Source organism: Rhinoderma darwinii, chromosome 12 (genome assembly GCF_050947455.1).
Source record: "Rhinoderma darwinii isolate aRhiDar2 chromosome 12, aRhiDar2.hap1, whole genome shotgun sequence".
Classification (NCBI taxonomy): domain Eukaryota; kingdom Metazoa; phylum Chordata; class Amphibia; order Anura; family Rhinodermatidae; genus Rhinoderma; species Rhinoderma darwinii.
Window position 1 is genome coordinate 50,326,356 of NC_134698.1, and position 15,880 is coordinate 50,342,235.

The 15,880-nt window shown below is 40.4% G+C and overlaps 1 protein-coding gene across 4 annotated transcripts in view; it reads left to right on the forward strand.

Moving 5' to 3' along the window:
• The first annotated feature begins 3,408 nt into the window (after positions 1–3,408).
• Positions 3,409–15,880, forward strand: part of RYR3 (ryanodine receptor 3) — a 658,838-nt gene continuing 646,366 nt past the window's right edge. For all 4 annotated transcript variants that reach the window (XM_075844915.1, XM_075844916.1, XM_075844917.1 and 1 more), the window contains exon 1: positions 3,409–3,588. In XM_075844915.1, coding sequence (XP_075701030.1) covers positions 3,541–3,588 — 48 coding nt within the window. In that variant the 5' untranslated portion in view covers positions 3,409–3,540. The remainder of the gene's footprint in view (positions 3,589–15,880) is intronic.

The window sequence follows — 15,880 nt, forward strand, 5'->3', positions numbered from 1 at the left end:
GAATATGCCATCACTTTATGATCAGTGAGTTTCTGGCCTTTGGAACCCCAAACAATCCTGAGCATAAAGGGACTGCTGCGCTATTTTAGTGCTGCATCCCCTTCTAAGGGGACTCCATGAACTTATAATGGGGTCCATCGTTTGGACAGGAAGAATAACGCTGCATGCAATGCTATTTTTCAATAAAATGTAATGGAATTTGCGGCAGAATTTGCGACGGAGGTTTAGAATGGAGCCTCTAGTGCAAATGTGAACATGACCCTATAGATTGTTTAAAAAAAATACTTGCATTTCCCATAAAATAGCGCTGGAGCACTTAGAACTTCGTGTCAGACTGTCTAGGGACACATTTAAAGAAAACCCCCAGTGGAAACACAACTTTCCATGTCTGCATTCCCCACCTGACTGTATACCACACTCTATACTTCTTTTAGGTATGCTGTACTTACATTTTGAACTGCTGCTTTGGCTGTGCTTTAAAAAAGCCTCCATCTTGATTCTTAGATTTCTCCAGCTTACTCCTCCTCTCTGCTTTGCTATCAATCCAATGATGCTTCGGCACAGCATCACATGATCAGCTAAAGACCATACCATGGGGGACACTGAAATTATCATTTTCTCTATATTCTCCTAAATAAGCTGAGAAAGTATACAGAAAGGGAGGATGTACTATGTTCTTCTACATTATACCTGTGTGACAGGAACCACCAACAGTAGCACTTTCCATTTTATCCATTTATTTTATTTTAATTGCTATCTTGTTGCGGTACCGTGTTCATGGTACCGGTTTCTGGATTGGAGAGCTGCAGCTGATTTTATTACTACTTGCTTACATCAGTATTGTACCTGAATTGTACAACTTCCATAGGTGAACGTAACTGCATCTCCTTGCATTGTATTCCTCTTACCAACCAGGATTATCTTGAACCATGTGGCGCTGTGTATCCTTTTTCTCTCTTTAGGTGAGTATCAGTGGTAGCTGATGATATAAGTTTCTTTCCCACCCTGTAAAAAAAATTAGTGTGGTACAGGAACTGCTGAAGCCTGTGATGGGTGACACATAGATCTCCATAGACTCAAGTAGAGAAAGCGTCACCGAGCCGAACTCACCCTGCTGCTAAGCAACCATCCCAGTCTGATATATAGGGATAGAAGCAGCGAGAAAAATAACAGGTGAGAGACTGACACATGGAATACCAGAATGGTACATATAGGAAAGTTTTTCGTTTTGGCCGGATAGTCCCTTTAAAAGAATGGGGATGAGTGGGTCCCTTTGCTCTGCTGATCGGTTGGAGTCCCAGGGTTCGGAACCCCACAATCATGAATTGATGGTCTATTTAAAAGATAGACCATAATTTTTTTTTTTTTTAAACTTTCAGTGGTCTAGGAAAGCTAGTTTCACAACCTCTGTGTGATATTTAATGGCACCCAGATTAGTTGACAACTTGCTTCCTCAGAAATTATTACTACTAAGAAAGCGTGGCTTCACATCCAGCGGTTTTAGGAGAAAAGCCATGTCTTTTGTGGTGTCGGTCCATTTTCTGCAGCGTTTTTTTGCTGAGAAAAAACACTGCTGCCAATAGTTAGCCTGAAGTCAATGGTGAAATATAAAACACATTACAAACATGTTTTTTTAACTGGCTTTTTTTTTTATTTTGTCTTGCGTTTTTTGGCACGGTGAGGCTTTTGCAAATTTGAAGAAAGGCTGAGTTTGTAATTTTTTTTCAAGCAATAAGTAGGGTTTTTCTCCCATTGACCCCGATAGGTATTTATTTTTTTTGCCTCATCAAAAAAGCATATGTCAATGTGTATTGCGTTGTTTCGTGTCATTTTTTCCAGAATAAATCATGTGTTGCATAGATGAATCCTTGAAACAGATGATCTTGTAATCACATGATTTGCACTGTGAAAAATACCACATAAAAAAGGCCCAGGTAATAAAATGTTGTGACATTAAAAACAAAAAAAAAACACCAAAAAAAATTAGCATACAAAACGCAGGTACCATTTTACTACAAAAAGTAGTAATAACAACCCGACAAAAGAACACATCACATAATGATGATCATTGATTTTCTCATCAAGGTTATTTTTTCTTTTTGGGGGCATGCTCCTTGAGGCGCTGTTCACAAATGGACGAAAAGCCTCTTAAGGCCCCATGCACACGACCGTAAAAAAAATCTCGGTCCGCAATTACGGACCCATTCAGTTCTATTGGCCGTGCACACCTTTCAGTATCGCTACGGATAGGTGTCCGTGTCGTAGAACTGTGCCTGGAATTATGGAACATGTCCTATTTTTCGTATTTTACGGGCTGTGCTCCCATACTTTGTGCAGGCACGGCCATGTGCATAAGGCCTTAGGGTTGACTAAATTAACCATATGCCCCATAAACCGAATGATCTCAATAATTGATGATGTTTTATCTTGTGCTGGAACGCCATACATTCTGACGTGTCTCACAGTGAATTATCATTGTCGGAATGCCAATTACTTGTTTCCATTACAATCATGTCTGATAAGTTCTGCTAATAATTCAAAGGATTTCACTTGACTGTGTTCAATCCGTCATGTCTATAGGGCACGTTGGTTCCTTTGCTATCATATAACAATTAGTACGACTAGACTAGATGTAGGGTTACAGAAAACTGCAGTGGCAAAGATTTTATCTCTTCATACTCAAATGATTGATTGTTGTCCTAAGCTCAGCAGTATCTATACCCTGTAGAAGGCTGTCCTACATCTCATAAAAAAAAGAGAAAAAAAAAGAGCTAGCCATGGCCAGAGCTTTGGATTCAGATGTGACCTGCATCTAGAGCATTGATTATATATATTAAAGAGCCAACCCAATGGGAAAGCAGTAATAAAAAAAATATTACAGCATATCGCAGTGCATCACAGCTCTGCAGAGCGGAACGTAATGATTTCATAGACAGACGCTACTTGCAAACATGTTCTCTTCAAGTCTCCGCAATACCGTACCTGAAAATGGTCTAATCGCAGTATGATGTTGTAGTTGTGTTTGTCATGTACCAGGAATCACACAAGGTTCTGAGGTTATTACATCACCGGGATGATTCAAAATAGATTAAATATGAACAGTGCAATCCCGGGAATGGTAGAATAGATTTGCCAGGTTTCAGATTGGCAGTCAATCGGTCTGTTAAGCATTTTGCAAGATCAATTAAAAAGGGACTTTTTAAGCATTTGCTCATCTCCACCGTTGAACAATAATCACCATGAGCTTGTAACATACATATGCCTATATAAATGTATAGGGAAGTATTTACATGCCTGCTTATATATAGGCAGCCTGTGATATATGATCAATGTGGTGATGTCTGGGAGTGTGATTGTGCTGCTGGCAGTGAGGGGGTTGACAGTCTGCAGTGCAGCAGAGTTAGTACACGGTAGCTCTGCTGCTCCCTATATGGCGGTGGATTAGCTGTATGCTAATATTGCTAGGAGAAGAGCTGCACAGCACGCTGAGCCATCAGTGGAGGCAAGCATAGTCTTAGCAGAGCTGACTCCTCAAGAGCCATGGCTGAAGGGGGCGAAGTGGAGGATGAGATACAATTCCTCCGCACTGTGAGTACCATTGCACGGTTTAGGTTTTTGCAGCCAGCAGCCATTGTATGGAATATCTGTGTATATTCCCAACACATGTGTAAGCCCCTGTGATATATCCATCCCTTAGTCTTGACACATTATGCACTGCAGACGTCTTAGGAGATAAAAGTCTGAACCTGGGCTAAGCAAAGAACCGGTGCAGCTGCCAATCTTGGGTTGTAGATTGTAAGCTCTGCAGGACAGGGTGCTCTCTCCCTTTTGTTACTGTTAGTAGATGTCTGTTTTTCAATAGTTGTCATTTTGTATGTTTACTGCTTCTCCTGATTGTAAACGTGTGGTATAAAGATGATTATTATTATTATTATTATTATTATTACTACTGCTGCTGTTTCATAGCAGTGCCTGACAAGGCAGCAACCCCTGAACTTTATGCTATGAATTTATTCTATTCACAAATGTGTGGCTTCTAGTCCTGTGGCACAGAGGATGTGGGAGCTTTGCTCTTTTATTATTATTTTGCTGTACCGCAGTTACATATGTAGCAGCTGCTGCTCTACCGGTCTCACATAGTTTGGAAGCAGATGAGGGAACCCTGTCTAATAATATCTAATATCCACACCGCACAAGGCACATGACCTTTCCTCAAGACTCTGAGGAATCTTTTTTTTTTTTTTTTCCCTTGCTTGGAAAGAAATGTGAATTAGAGGTTAAAGCTGAGGAGATGCATTTGTAATGATCACTCGAGATAATTATTTACTGCAGTCAGATATTTCTTCGAAGGAAAGAAAATTCAGACATCATTGGCCATTTCTGCAGAGCTGAGAGATGTGTTGTCTGCGGCTCTGCAGAGAGATGTTTCCCTTCCCTACAAAGCACGCACACATCATGTCACTAGATGGCATTGTTATGGATGATGTCCTTAACCCCTGAAAAACTAGGAGCTGTCAGTTCCGCAATATAAGGTGTGCGAATGGGTCTTAAAGATACACTAAAGCCTAAAATCTATGTGATCTCCATTGGTTGTGTAGCTGAATGCAATCTATTGTTGTTTGTAAGCTGCCATTTCAGGCTGGGGAGAGGCTGACTGGAGTGTTCTTCAATGGGATTGCAGACAAGAAGTCCAGTGAAATTTGTGTTTCTCTAATCACTGCTTTACCTCGCAAATATATATTTCTGAGAACCTTCATCAACATTTTCCAGAAAATGTTATTAAACATTAGTAGCTTGTCTTCTATACTTAACTTTTATAGGCTGTAGTATTTAGGTATACTGGCCCTTTAAATCACACTTTTATATACAACTGTTACAAGATGATTAGTCCCTTTAATGAAGTGTGTATGATGCGAATACGTTTCCCGGCTCTGTTATGTATGTGCGCACATGGGTCTGGTTACCTCAGATTTTGTCAGTTAATGTCTATCATAGCCAGATGTTTCTTTAAAACAGCAAATCTGTTGTAACCTGATCTATAATCTTTGGGTTTTAAATGTGATACAAGAGGATATTTGTCTAACATCCCCATAAGTTCTTGTATGTTATCTGCCTGAACAGTTTTTAATGTAATATATTCGCTATTGTCAATAAAGCATCAAGCCAATCTGTCACGCTTGAGTCAAAGCAAAGGGGAGGTAGTGCTGGTATATGACTGTCCATGCATTAGTGACTGTTGAGTTGGTTTTTTGCAGTTTTAGAGCATCCATCAGATATTTTTGCAGCATTATTGTTATCCCACAATAAATAAATTTCTTCCAGCCAGTTATATATATTCCTATGGAGGAAGGAATTGTAATTGACAGTGGTGTACATACCATATAGCAATCTATGCCACTGCTTCTGGCCAGAGGTGTCTCTGTGAAAGTGTATTTACAAGATTCGAAAATCGCAGCAAAAAACCTGCGACAAAAACAACGCCTTCGAATACGTCCTAATATCTAATGTTGCATCCGACCTAGAATGTCATGACTTTAGAGGCATACAGAGAAACTATATGGCTTCATAACCACAGCTCTTAGCTTGTATGGCGTTGAAATACGGCCATGTTCATGAACCCTTACGTGCTTTAGCAAATTTATGGGGTCTTTTCTGAGTTTTGCTATGGGACTCTTTGATTTTTACTTATGCCTCTGGTTTTTGGGCACCACCGGCTCAACTACACAATTAAAAAGCAAAACTCCAGACTTCAAAATGGCACCATTGGACATCTTTACGCTGACCATACTTATTAGATTAGTCAGTCAAACCTCCAATTTTTGCGGTCCCCTGATGGCAGTGTCTTACTACCCTCTCCTCAGTGAAATAAACATGCATGTTTGCTTGTAAGGTGGAATCCGGAAAGATAGATGCCAGTAAGACAAGCATTCAGCTGACTTTATTGAAGGCCACTTTCACACGGCAGTATTATAGCCTGTATTTTGAAGCCAAAACTAGGAGTGGAACCTACACAGAAAGTATGATGGAAAGATTTGTACCTCTTCTGTGTTTTACTACTAGTATTGGCTTACAAATACTGACCAAAATACTGGTGTGAAAGTAGCCTAAGGCTAAGTTCACATGGGCGGATACGCTGCGTAAAAGCACGCAGCGTATCCACCCTGTATACTGCAGTGAAATCCGGGCAAAAAAACGCACCAAACTGTGGTGCGGTTTTTCGCCCAGAATGTCTGCTGCAAAAAACTGCAGCACTTAGCCGGCCTGCTAGCAGCCTGGCTTCCTGGGATGACATCTCCTCCCAGGAGACAGCTGCAGCATGTGATTGGCTGTAGCGGCGGTCACATGGGATGAAGCATCATCCGAGGAGGCCGGCCCTATGACGTCATCCAAGCCTCCTGGGATGACAGTTTATCCATGTGACCGCCGTTACAGCCTGTGATTGGCTGCAGCGGCGGTCACATGGGATGAAGCGTCATCCCAGGAGGATAAAACACAGATTCCTAGGTGAGTATAATATGTTTTTTATTTTCTGCGTTGCGTTTTTTCTGGTGGGCATCGCTGCGAACCCGCCGCAAAAAACGCAACAACTATTTGAGGCGGGATTTACCTCCCCATTGAATGGGGAAATCCTGCAACAAATAAGCAGCGTTTACGTAAATACAATTGACATTCTGCGGAATAAAACTCTGCACCGCAGGTCAATTTCTGAGCGTTTTTTTCCGCTAAGTATTTATGCAGCGTGTGGATGAGATTTGTTTTATCTCATCCACTTTGCTGCTACTATATTTGCTGCGGATTTTCCGCAACAAATTCCGTTGCGAAAAATCTGCAGTATTTACGCAACGTGTGAAGTGACTCTAAGGATTTATTTTTCAAAGCACATAAATTTTAGTTAAGAAAAACAAACGCTTCAGTTTTGCCATGATTACGGCAAAAAAAAAATGAATTCAACTGCAAAACAAAGTCTCATATAATTACACCCTTGTGTGTATGGCCAGTTTGAGATAAATGGCCACATTTACTATATAAATAAATTTGGCACAAATTGCGACAACGACTTCCTTTACCTGATTATAAAAAGAATATTAACCCCTTAACGACATTTAATATAACTGTACGTCATAGTCAGTGGGGGGAGTAAGCAGTAGGCTCATAGGCTATCAGCTGTATATTTCAGTCAACACATCACATGAACACTATTTAACCACTTAGATGCCGCGGTCAATAGTTACCACGATATCTCTGCTATTAGAAAGATGCCCCCTGTTACTTCATCGCCCCCTGCGACGTGATTGTGAGGTGTTGATAATTGTCATGGTAGTCTGGGGGCCTAATGACGTGGCTGCAGCGGAGTGGTCACGTCCATGATTCACATGTCATTACTGCAGGACAAGTCAACAGAGACTGGCTTGTGACCACCAGAGCATCTGCACACGAGCAGCATCGGATTTAATTGGCGAGTTATGTTTAGTTTGTTATTTTATCACATTTCCTGCAGCCAGTATGTTTTACTTACTCTCTCGGACACCTCTTTTTAAAAAAAAATAAATAGTATTTTATTGGGTTCAAATAGTCATGCATAAAGTTGACAACAAAATAGCTGCAAAAGTATAATAATTGACTCATTATTAAGCGACTACACAAATTTTAATAAATGTCAGTTTACCAATAGACAAAAACAGCGTATTAGGCTAGGTTCACATCTGCGTTGGAGGCCCTGTTAGGAGCTTCATTTGCCGAACTGGTCAAAAACAGCGGAAGAAATAGTGCATCGTGCTGCACTATTTCTTCCAGTAAAACGACGAACACTCTGATGTAAACCCAATTGGACCCATTAATGTCAATGGGTTTAGTCTGGCACTGTTAGTGTCCATCATGCAATGACGGACCAGAAGACTGATGCATCTCCTTTCTTTTGTTTCCACTTCCGTGTTTGGCTAAAAGAAACTGTGTGTGTGATCCCGGCCTTCGACTGGCATTGCATATGCCTGTGTTAGTAAATGTGGGCCAATGCCTTTTAGGTGGTGTCCCTGAATTTACATGGTCATTACCAGAAATGAGTCCAGACATAAAAACTATAAATATACTACTTTGGTCCGTTTTTTTTCTTCTCTTCAGTCATTTTCCTTGGCTAATGGAGCAACATGGCATACACATTGTTAAAGGAAAATGCTGCGTTTCAAGCTATGTCACTCCTATGTGAGGCCTGCTGAGCCTGCACTTCAATGATCATTAAGTCTTCATCATCCACAATAGTTCATTTGACTGTGCTGCTTTCACAAACTACCTTTTCATGGGATAAAAGCTGTAGTAGTCACAGGGATACAATCCTAATCCGTTCTGTGTCGGATGAAAGTGTGGCACATGGTTCTTTGAAAAACATAGTAAGCGATAAAGATAAAGCTAGTTGTTAGATTTAGGTCTCATGCACACAGTTGTATTACACATCAGCATTGTATGGATCCATAATATGGCGCCCATAGCCTCCAAGGGTCATATACTGTTCCTCTGTGTGCCTCTGATAGGCATCTGTGAGAAAAAAAGAGTGACGTGCTATATTGCATGACATATAATAGAGAAGCAATGCTTATAAATACTCCAGGTGCCGCCTTACAGGGTCCATGCAGGCGTTATTGCAGTCAGAGATTTTTCATATAATCCCATCGAGAATATCAAGTTTTAGCAATTTCTGTGGGATTGATCAAGCTGACTGAAACCATTACACTACCATTATTTTACCAGTTTAAAAGTGCTTCCAATCCGTATTTGTATATAAACCAATAATTAGTTACTATAATGTGGAAAATTTGATTATATCAAGGTTCGTGCATGGCCCACATTCGTGGGAAGGAAAGATAATGTAGACTGAAGCTTAAAGTAACACTCTGGCAGGAAAGCCACATGTTCTACTACCACAACACCACATATAAAACAGTAACACCTCACAAACCACACTCTAGTTTCGGGAACTGATGGCTTTTTTTCCTCCAAGGGTCGCCTGCATTGTGGCACATATCAACACGCATCCCCAGGCCTTCCTTGCTATAGCGTGTGACGTGCTCCAGCTCCACAAAAGAGATCTAGACTGTTTACCTAGTTGCACTAGGGCTTCTTGATGAAATTTTATTTCTAGAGTTTTCATTTACGTTAACTTTATTTTATTGTGATTTTATTTTTTTTATATATAAAGATTAACAATCACCCGTTGCAATTCACTTGACATATTTTACATGCTTTTGTCTTTACTGTGATAGATGATGTCTGTTAGCGTTGCCCTGTAAAAGATGTCAAAAATCTTCATTTAAGGATGGAAAAAAGTTTGGATGACTTTTTTAAATTAAAATGAATGCCCAGAGAGAACAGGTGTAGCATTTTGCTAATTTTGAAAGTGATTATAGCGATTTTATGTTTCCAGTTTGTTACATGTATAGATTATTAACACCTATATAAGAAATCACACATGAACGATTTCTAGTGAAAAATAGACAATATTTTATTGAAAGACAAAATCATTAAAAACAAGAACATTGGCAGTAACATTACACATAGAAAAAGGATCCCCGCGTAGATCGGGTCCCACAGCCTCTATAGTAAAGTGCAAATGCAAACGGTACAATTTAAAGAGGCATACAGACCAGAGCTTTGGGTTGATTCCCCCCCCCCCCCCCCCATAGCTCTGGTCTGTATGCCTGTTTAAATTGAACTTTTTTTGCTGTCTGTTTTTTTATTATACTATTCTATCTTGGATGGTTTCTGTCCATATTAACTGCATGATTTATGTACCAGTTTCTACATGCACTATTTGCACTTTACTATAGAGGCTGTGGGACCCGACCAATGTGGGGATCCTTTTTCTATGGGTAATGTTACTGCCAACGTACTCGTTTTTAACGATTTTGTCTTTCAATAAAATTTTGCCGATTTTTTGATAGAAATTGTTCATGTGTGATTTCTTATATAGGTGTTCATATTCGTACGTCACACAGTTCACTTGAGTTGCTATATGTATGTATTAGCCCAACTATCTTAGTAGGTGTTAGGAATCATTTAGACGAGCGTAATATACGCGCATGCTTTTCACGCGTGTCATACGCACCTATATTAGGCTATGGGGCAGTGCAGACAGTCCGTGAGTTTTGCGCAGCGTCTGTTGCGTAAAACTCACGACATGTTCTATATATCTGCGTTTTTTGCGCATCACGCACCCATTGAAGTCAATGGGTGCGTGAAAACCACGCAGGTCGCACGGAAGCGCTTCCGTGCGAACTGCGTGGTTCGATCAACAGCTGTCATTCTCTGAATGTAAACAGAAAAGCACCACGTGCTTTTCTGTTTACAAACATCCAAACGGAGTGAAAATCTCGCAGCCGCGCATCATACACTGATGACACACTCAGCTGTTAAGTGCCTTTTGCGCATGCAAAACGCCGCGTTTTTTGCGTGCGCAAAATGCACACGCTCGTGTAAATCAGGCCTTATGTATATATTATTGTTTTAAAGTTGTATTCTAGGACAATGGAGGTCTAACCTCTGCGAGTACCACATCTCTTCGTTGTTTACACATGCACAGTGACTGGTTTGTATAGGCGGCTGTACCTGGTACTGCAATGGAGTCCCATTCTAGTGGATCAGTTTGATTTTTCCTATCACCTATACTGTAGTTTAGCACTACTGTCTTGGACTACAAATCCCATCTTGATTTTCATGGTTTTTATGCCTCTGGTTTTGGTCGAATGCTGCTTAGAAGTGGAACTTCATTTTATCACTAGACTTAGTTTAGTTTAAACTATATCCATATATTTTGGGTTTTTAGAAAGAGTTGTATGGTAGTTGGAATCAACAAGCATCGAATGCTAATGTGTCACTGAGTCCAGTAACATGGTCCAAGGATAAGAAACATGGTCTCACTGTGCAAGAATGCCCTACGGTGCCTCCCTGTGGTAATTGGCGCATGCACGGTGCTGACAATTAGACCGGTGAAACATCAAGGATGTACTGCGCATGCGCCAATTATGAAGCAGTGCCACGCGCGTTCAGGAGACCACGGGGGTCAGGCGTGAACTCGCCTATTACACTGCCTGGCCCCTGTCAATCAATGAAAGAAGACGTAGCATTTTGGAGCAATGGTGACGCCATTGTTGCTCCAAAATGCTAATTTGCATATACTAAATAAAACAATTTTCTCTGCAAAGGAGGCACCCGTGTGATTCAGATTAGTCCATTCTATATTACCCTGTTACTAGTTTGATACGTTTCTGTTGACAAGCCTCTCTTTAATACACAAAGCAAAAACAAAGCCAATGTTTGATTAGTACACTGAGATTATTTTATAAAGCCTTTTATTTCCATTCACGTTCGAGGGCGTTAAGGTGTTTTCCGAGTCTGAATGAAATGCTAGACGTTAACATTATCACAGCTTAAGAGACTGTGACGAGATCCATTATGACAGGGCATTGATATGGCCCATCTTACAGATAAAAGACTTCCTGCTGCTGCATCTGTTAATGCTATTGCTCTGTAAGGAAATTTTGTGAGCAAATGATATGACGCAATGATTTTAAGCATGTGCTGTGGCTAATTATAGCACAAAAATGTAACTATGAATAGTGTTAATCATTTTAGGTAATAAGTAAAAGTATTTCCCCCCTTAAATCCGATGTCCATTGAATGTGTACCGTAGCCTTTTTCATAGAATATATTTCAAGTTTTGATTAAAAATTATACAGGAAAGCAGCTCTCCTTAGAATAGTGTTAAAAGGTTTTTCCAACTCCATAGGATAAGTGATAAATGTCTGATTGATGGGGGTCTATCCGCTGGGTACCCCACCAATCACGAGATCAAATTTCCTTGAGTCCCCTATGTGAATGAACGGTAATGTGCATTGTTGGCCACAGCTCCATTCACTGTCTATGGGACTGCCGGAGATACCAGAGTACATAGAAAGCGATCTAGCCTGAGCTACAACAGATTGAAGTGGGAGCTGCCCATACTGTACTTGTGACTCTCACTTCAGCCTGTGTGGACGAGAAGAGGGGGCAGTGATGGAGGTGCTGGCAGCATGCAGGGAGAGGAGGGGGATCTGTGATTTATAGCAATACCAGATTTGTATTGTTTTTCTCATTATGTACTTCTTAAAACAAAGAAATCAGAATTTGTTTACAAAAAAAATTGCTTTGTGTCCCCATATTCTGAGAGCCATAACTTTTTTTTATTTTTCCGTCAATGGAGCAGTGTGAGGGCTTATTTTTTTGTGGGGCAAGCTGTGAATTATATTAGTACCATTTTGGGGTACATAGGACTCTTTGATCACTTTTTATTCCATTTTTTTTTTTAGAGGAAGCAAGCGGACAAAAAAAACCAGCAAGGCTTGCACTGTGAATTTATTTTCCTATGGCGTTCACCTGGCGGATTAAATATTTTCATATTTTACTAGTTTAGGCTTTTACAATTGCGGCAACACCCATTATGTTTACATTTTTATTGCTTGAGTAATATTTTGTGAAAAAATAGGAAAAATATTTTTTTTCAAACTTTTTGTTATTTTTATTATTTTTAAAATGCTATTAAACATATTTAATTTTTAATTTTTTTCTATTCTCTCTAAGGGACTTTACTATGCGATCGTTAGATTGCTTCTGCAATGCACTGCAGCACTTATGTACTGCATTGTATTCCCTTTATTTGTGCTCTACTAGCCTTGCCTCTCCCACATGACATGCTAGACGTGAATAGAATGCGTGAACACTTCCATTTAGGCTAAGGCCTCATGCACATGACAAAGACATGGTGCTTTGTGTGGCGCCATATGACAGAGATAGTCTTCTCTAGAAGCAATTTTTCTAGGAGACTATACTGCCATAAAACAGCATTTGATGGTGCATGCCACCTTTTTTCCCCCTGTTGTATTCACATGGAATCCGACAGAAAAAAAAGCTCCTGCATGTTTCTGTATGAATTTTGAGGCATATAGATGTACAGTCCGAGATGTCGAAATAGGGGTAGCATTCGCACCCAAGTTCCGACGCCTTCCATGAAGAATCACGGGTATTATAAATAACATATGACAGGTGAAGGGCCTTGTTACAGATTTTGAATTGGGGCCCAGGAGCTTACAGTTGAACCTGTGTCCGGTAGGGCTCCACATAAAAAAAAGTATCGGTGCCCTTTTACAGCTCCATAGAACTCAGAGGTTATACAGAGCCATTGTATGGCCATGTGCATGAGGCATATTATCCTACTCTGCAGATTTTAAAGCAGCATCATCTTTTTCCTTACATTTTTTATAAGATCCAAATGATGAGTTTCTATGCGAAAGGAATTGTTTCTGATGAGACAACATGTAGCTGCAGCAGGTGACTGTAACTCTAAGATAAAGCAAGCTGCATCTCCAGGTAGTCACTAGATCCATAAAGATCTGCATCGTGTGAAGTTATTTTCCGTGATGTGAACTTTCTGCTAATGTCACAATAACAAGTTGAGACTTTTTTGTGATCCTATTGAGAATTCTAGAAATGCTCATAAATTATAATATATACTCTGCAACAAGATCAGTTTGTGGGGACCGCAGCTATATGGCCTGCACAGGCGTCCATTGGTAACATGTACACATAGAGTTCTGTGTATGAATCCCTGGACCTGCACATGCTGTTTATGAACACAGCACAATGTACGGTATATCCACTGTACCTGACATCTGCTCTTCGAGGCTGTATAAGTGCAATGTATATGACAAACTATAAGCCCATGTAATGCTTATTTCAATTACCATTATTTATAATAACCCAAAGAACCTAATTAATAGAAAATATTTAGTTGAAAGAGCTAATTTTGCAAACTAATTCAGCAATGTAAAGCCTGAACAGTATGGAGCAAATGAATGAGGCAATTAAAACTATATCTAGTATGCTACTTGTTAATGACGCACTCATTTTAGCACATGGAAATCTCACAAGGCATATTTAAATAAATCTCCGCACGACTGATGCAGATGTAGTTAATAACATTGTCTATAGTCCCTGCATGAGGAACAGAAGGTTGTTTAAATCCCCTGGTTTTCTGTGTGATTACTGGGAATCTGGATTCTTTTCTTTCATTGTAAACGCATTACAATTCTGTGAGAACCTGCCATTACCTAGAAACAACATTTATTTAGTTGTCTTAATGTAATATGAAGATTTTTTTCATTTTGTTGATCTTTCCAGGGTTACTGTAATATTTTTTATGTAAAATCAATGTATTAACTGGTTCCCGACTGCCGGCTGTATATACGTCACACCACAGAGAAAGGGGACATATATTTACTTAAAAAAATGATACTTACTGATAGGGGGGCAAGCTCAATCACCAGCTCCCAGCAGGATGCAGACAAGCACAATGCTACATGCAGAAAGGTTACACAGGTGCAAAATACTGATGAACAATCACACTCAACACCTACTATTCATGAGGGGGGGTGGGTGCTTAGTATTATCATTGAACACAGATAAAGCTATATAGCTGTAAATAAATGTCTGGCAGTTGAGGTACTAAAAACCTGCGCCATAGTGCATCTACGATGCGGGTTTAGCTGGCTGCCTGAGCAATCGGGCAGCTGAATGTCAGGTGCCTGGCGTTCAGTGACTGCCGGGGACCCTGGAGAGAAGATAGCAGTTTTCACTGCTTCTGTCTTCTCAGATCACTTGTACACAGCGCAATGAGCGCTGTGTATAGAATAGAGGCAGCTTCTTGGTGATCATGTGACTGGTCACATGAACGCTGGGATGGCGTTAGTGAGTGGCTGCTGCTGGGTTTAACTAGACCCAGCACAGCCCTATTAGTGACAATAATCACTATAAGGGTATGTGCACACACACTAATTACGTCCGTAATTGACGGACGTATTTCGGCCGCAAGTCCAGGACCGAACACAGTGCAGGGAGCCGGGCTCCTAGCATCATAGTTATGTACGATGCTAGGAGTCCCTGCCTCTCTGCAGGACAACTGTCCCGTACTGTAATCATGTTTTCAGTACGGGACAGCAGTTCCACGGAGTAGCAGGGACTCCTAGCATCGTACATAACTATGATGCTAGGAGCCCGGCTCCCTGCACTGTGTTCGGTCCGGGACTTGCGGCCGAAATACGTCCGTCAATTACGGACGTAATTAGTGTGTGTGCACATACCCTAAGAGGGACGATTTCCCCGTAACTGGGGCTGCTGTGCATTTACAGTGGAAAAAAAGGGTATAAAAGAACAAATAAAATTACGTTCCCAAAGGTCTTTTCTGAGCTTTTGAGTGGCCGACCATAATAATAAAAAAAGAAAAGTAAAAATAAACTAAATAATAAATGCACATAAAATACCCACCCAAAAAAAAAAACCTTCCCTACGCCAATCATTGTAACGCTAGCCCCGACCCAATTACCTTAAAATAGACATGTAATATATAAAAATTTTACGGTAGACAATGACTATCACAAATAAAAGGTCTACTTTAGGGTAAAACTATTATTACCAGAAAAAAATAGCTGAAAAGTAAAGCATATTTTTTTACTATCATTTTCAAACTATAAGGCCTCATGCCCACTTCAGTTATTTTCGTCAGTGTGCTATCCGTTTTTTAAAGTTATAGCACACTGACACATTTATTTCTATGGGGCCATGCACACTTCCGTTGTTTTAACGGAACTGTTTGGCCGTTCCGACAAAAATAGGACAGTTCCCACTTCTGTCCGTTTTTGACGGAACAGTATCGGCCATTTCATTTATTTGGTCAGTGGAAACAACGGCACACGGAAGCCATCCCTTAACGCATCGCGATATACATGTATGTCATGGAATTAAGTTGAGGCACCAGAGGCGTAGCTAGTCGGGGGCAGGGGGGCCCTGAGATGGTGGGGCC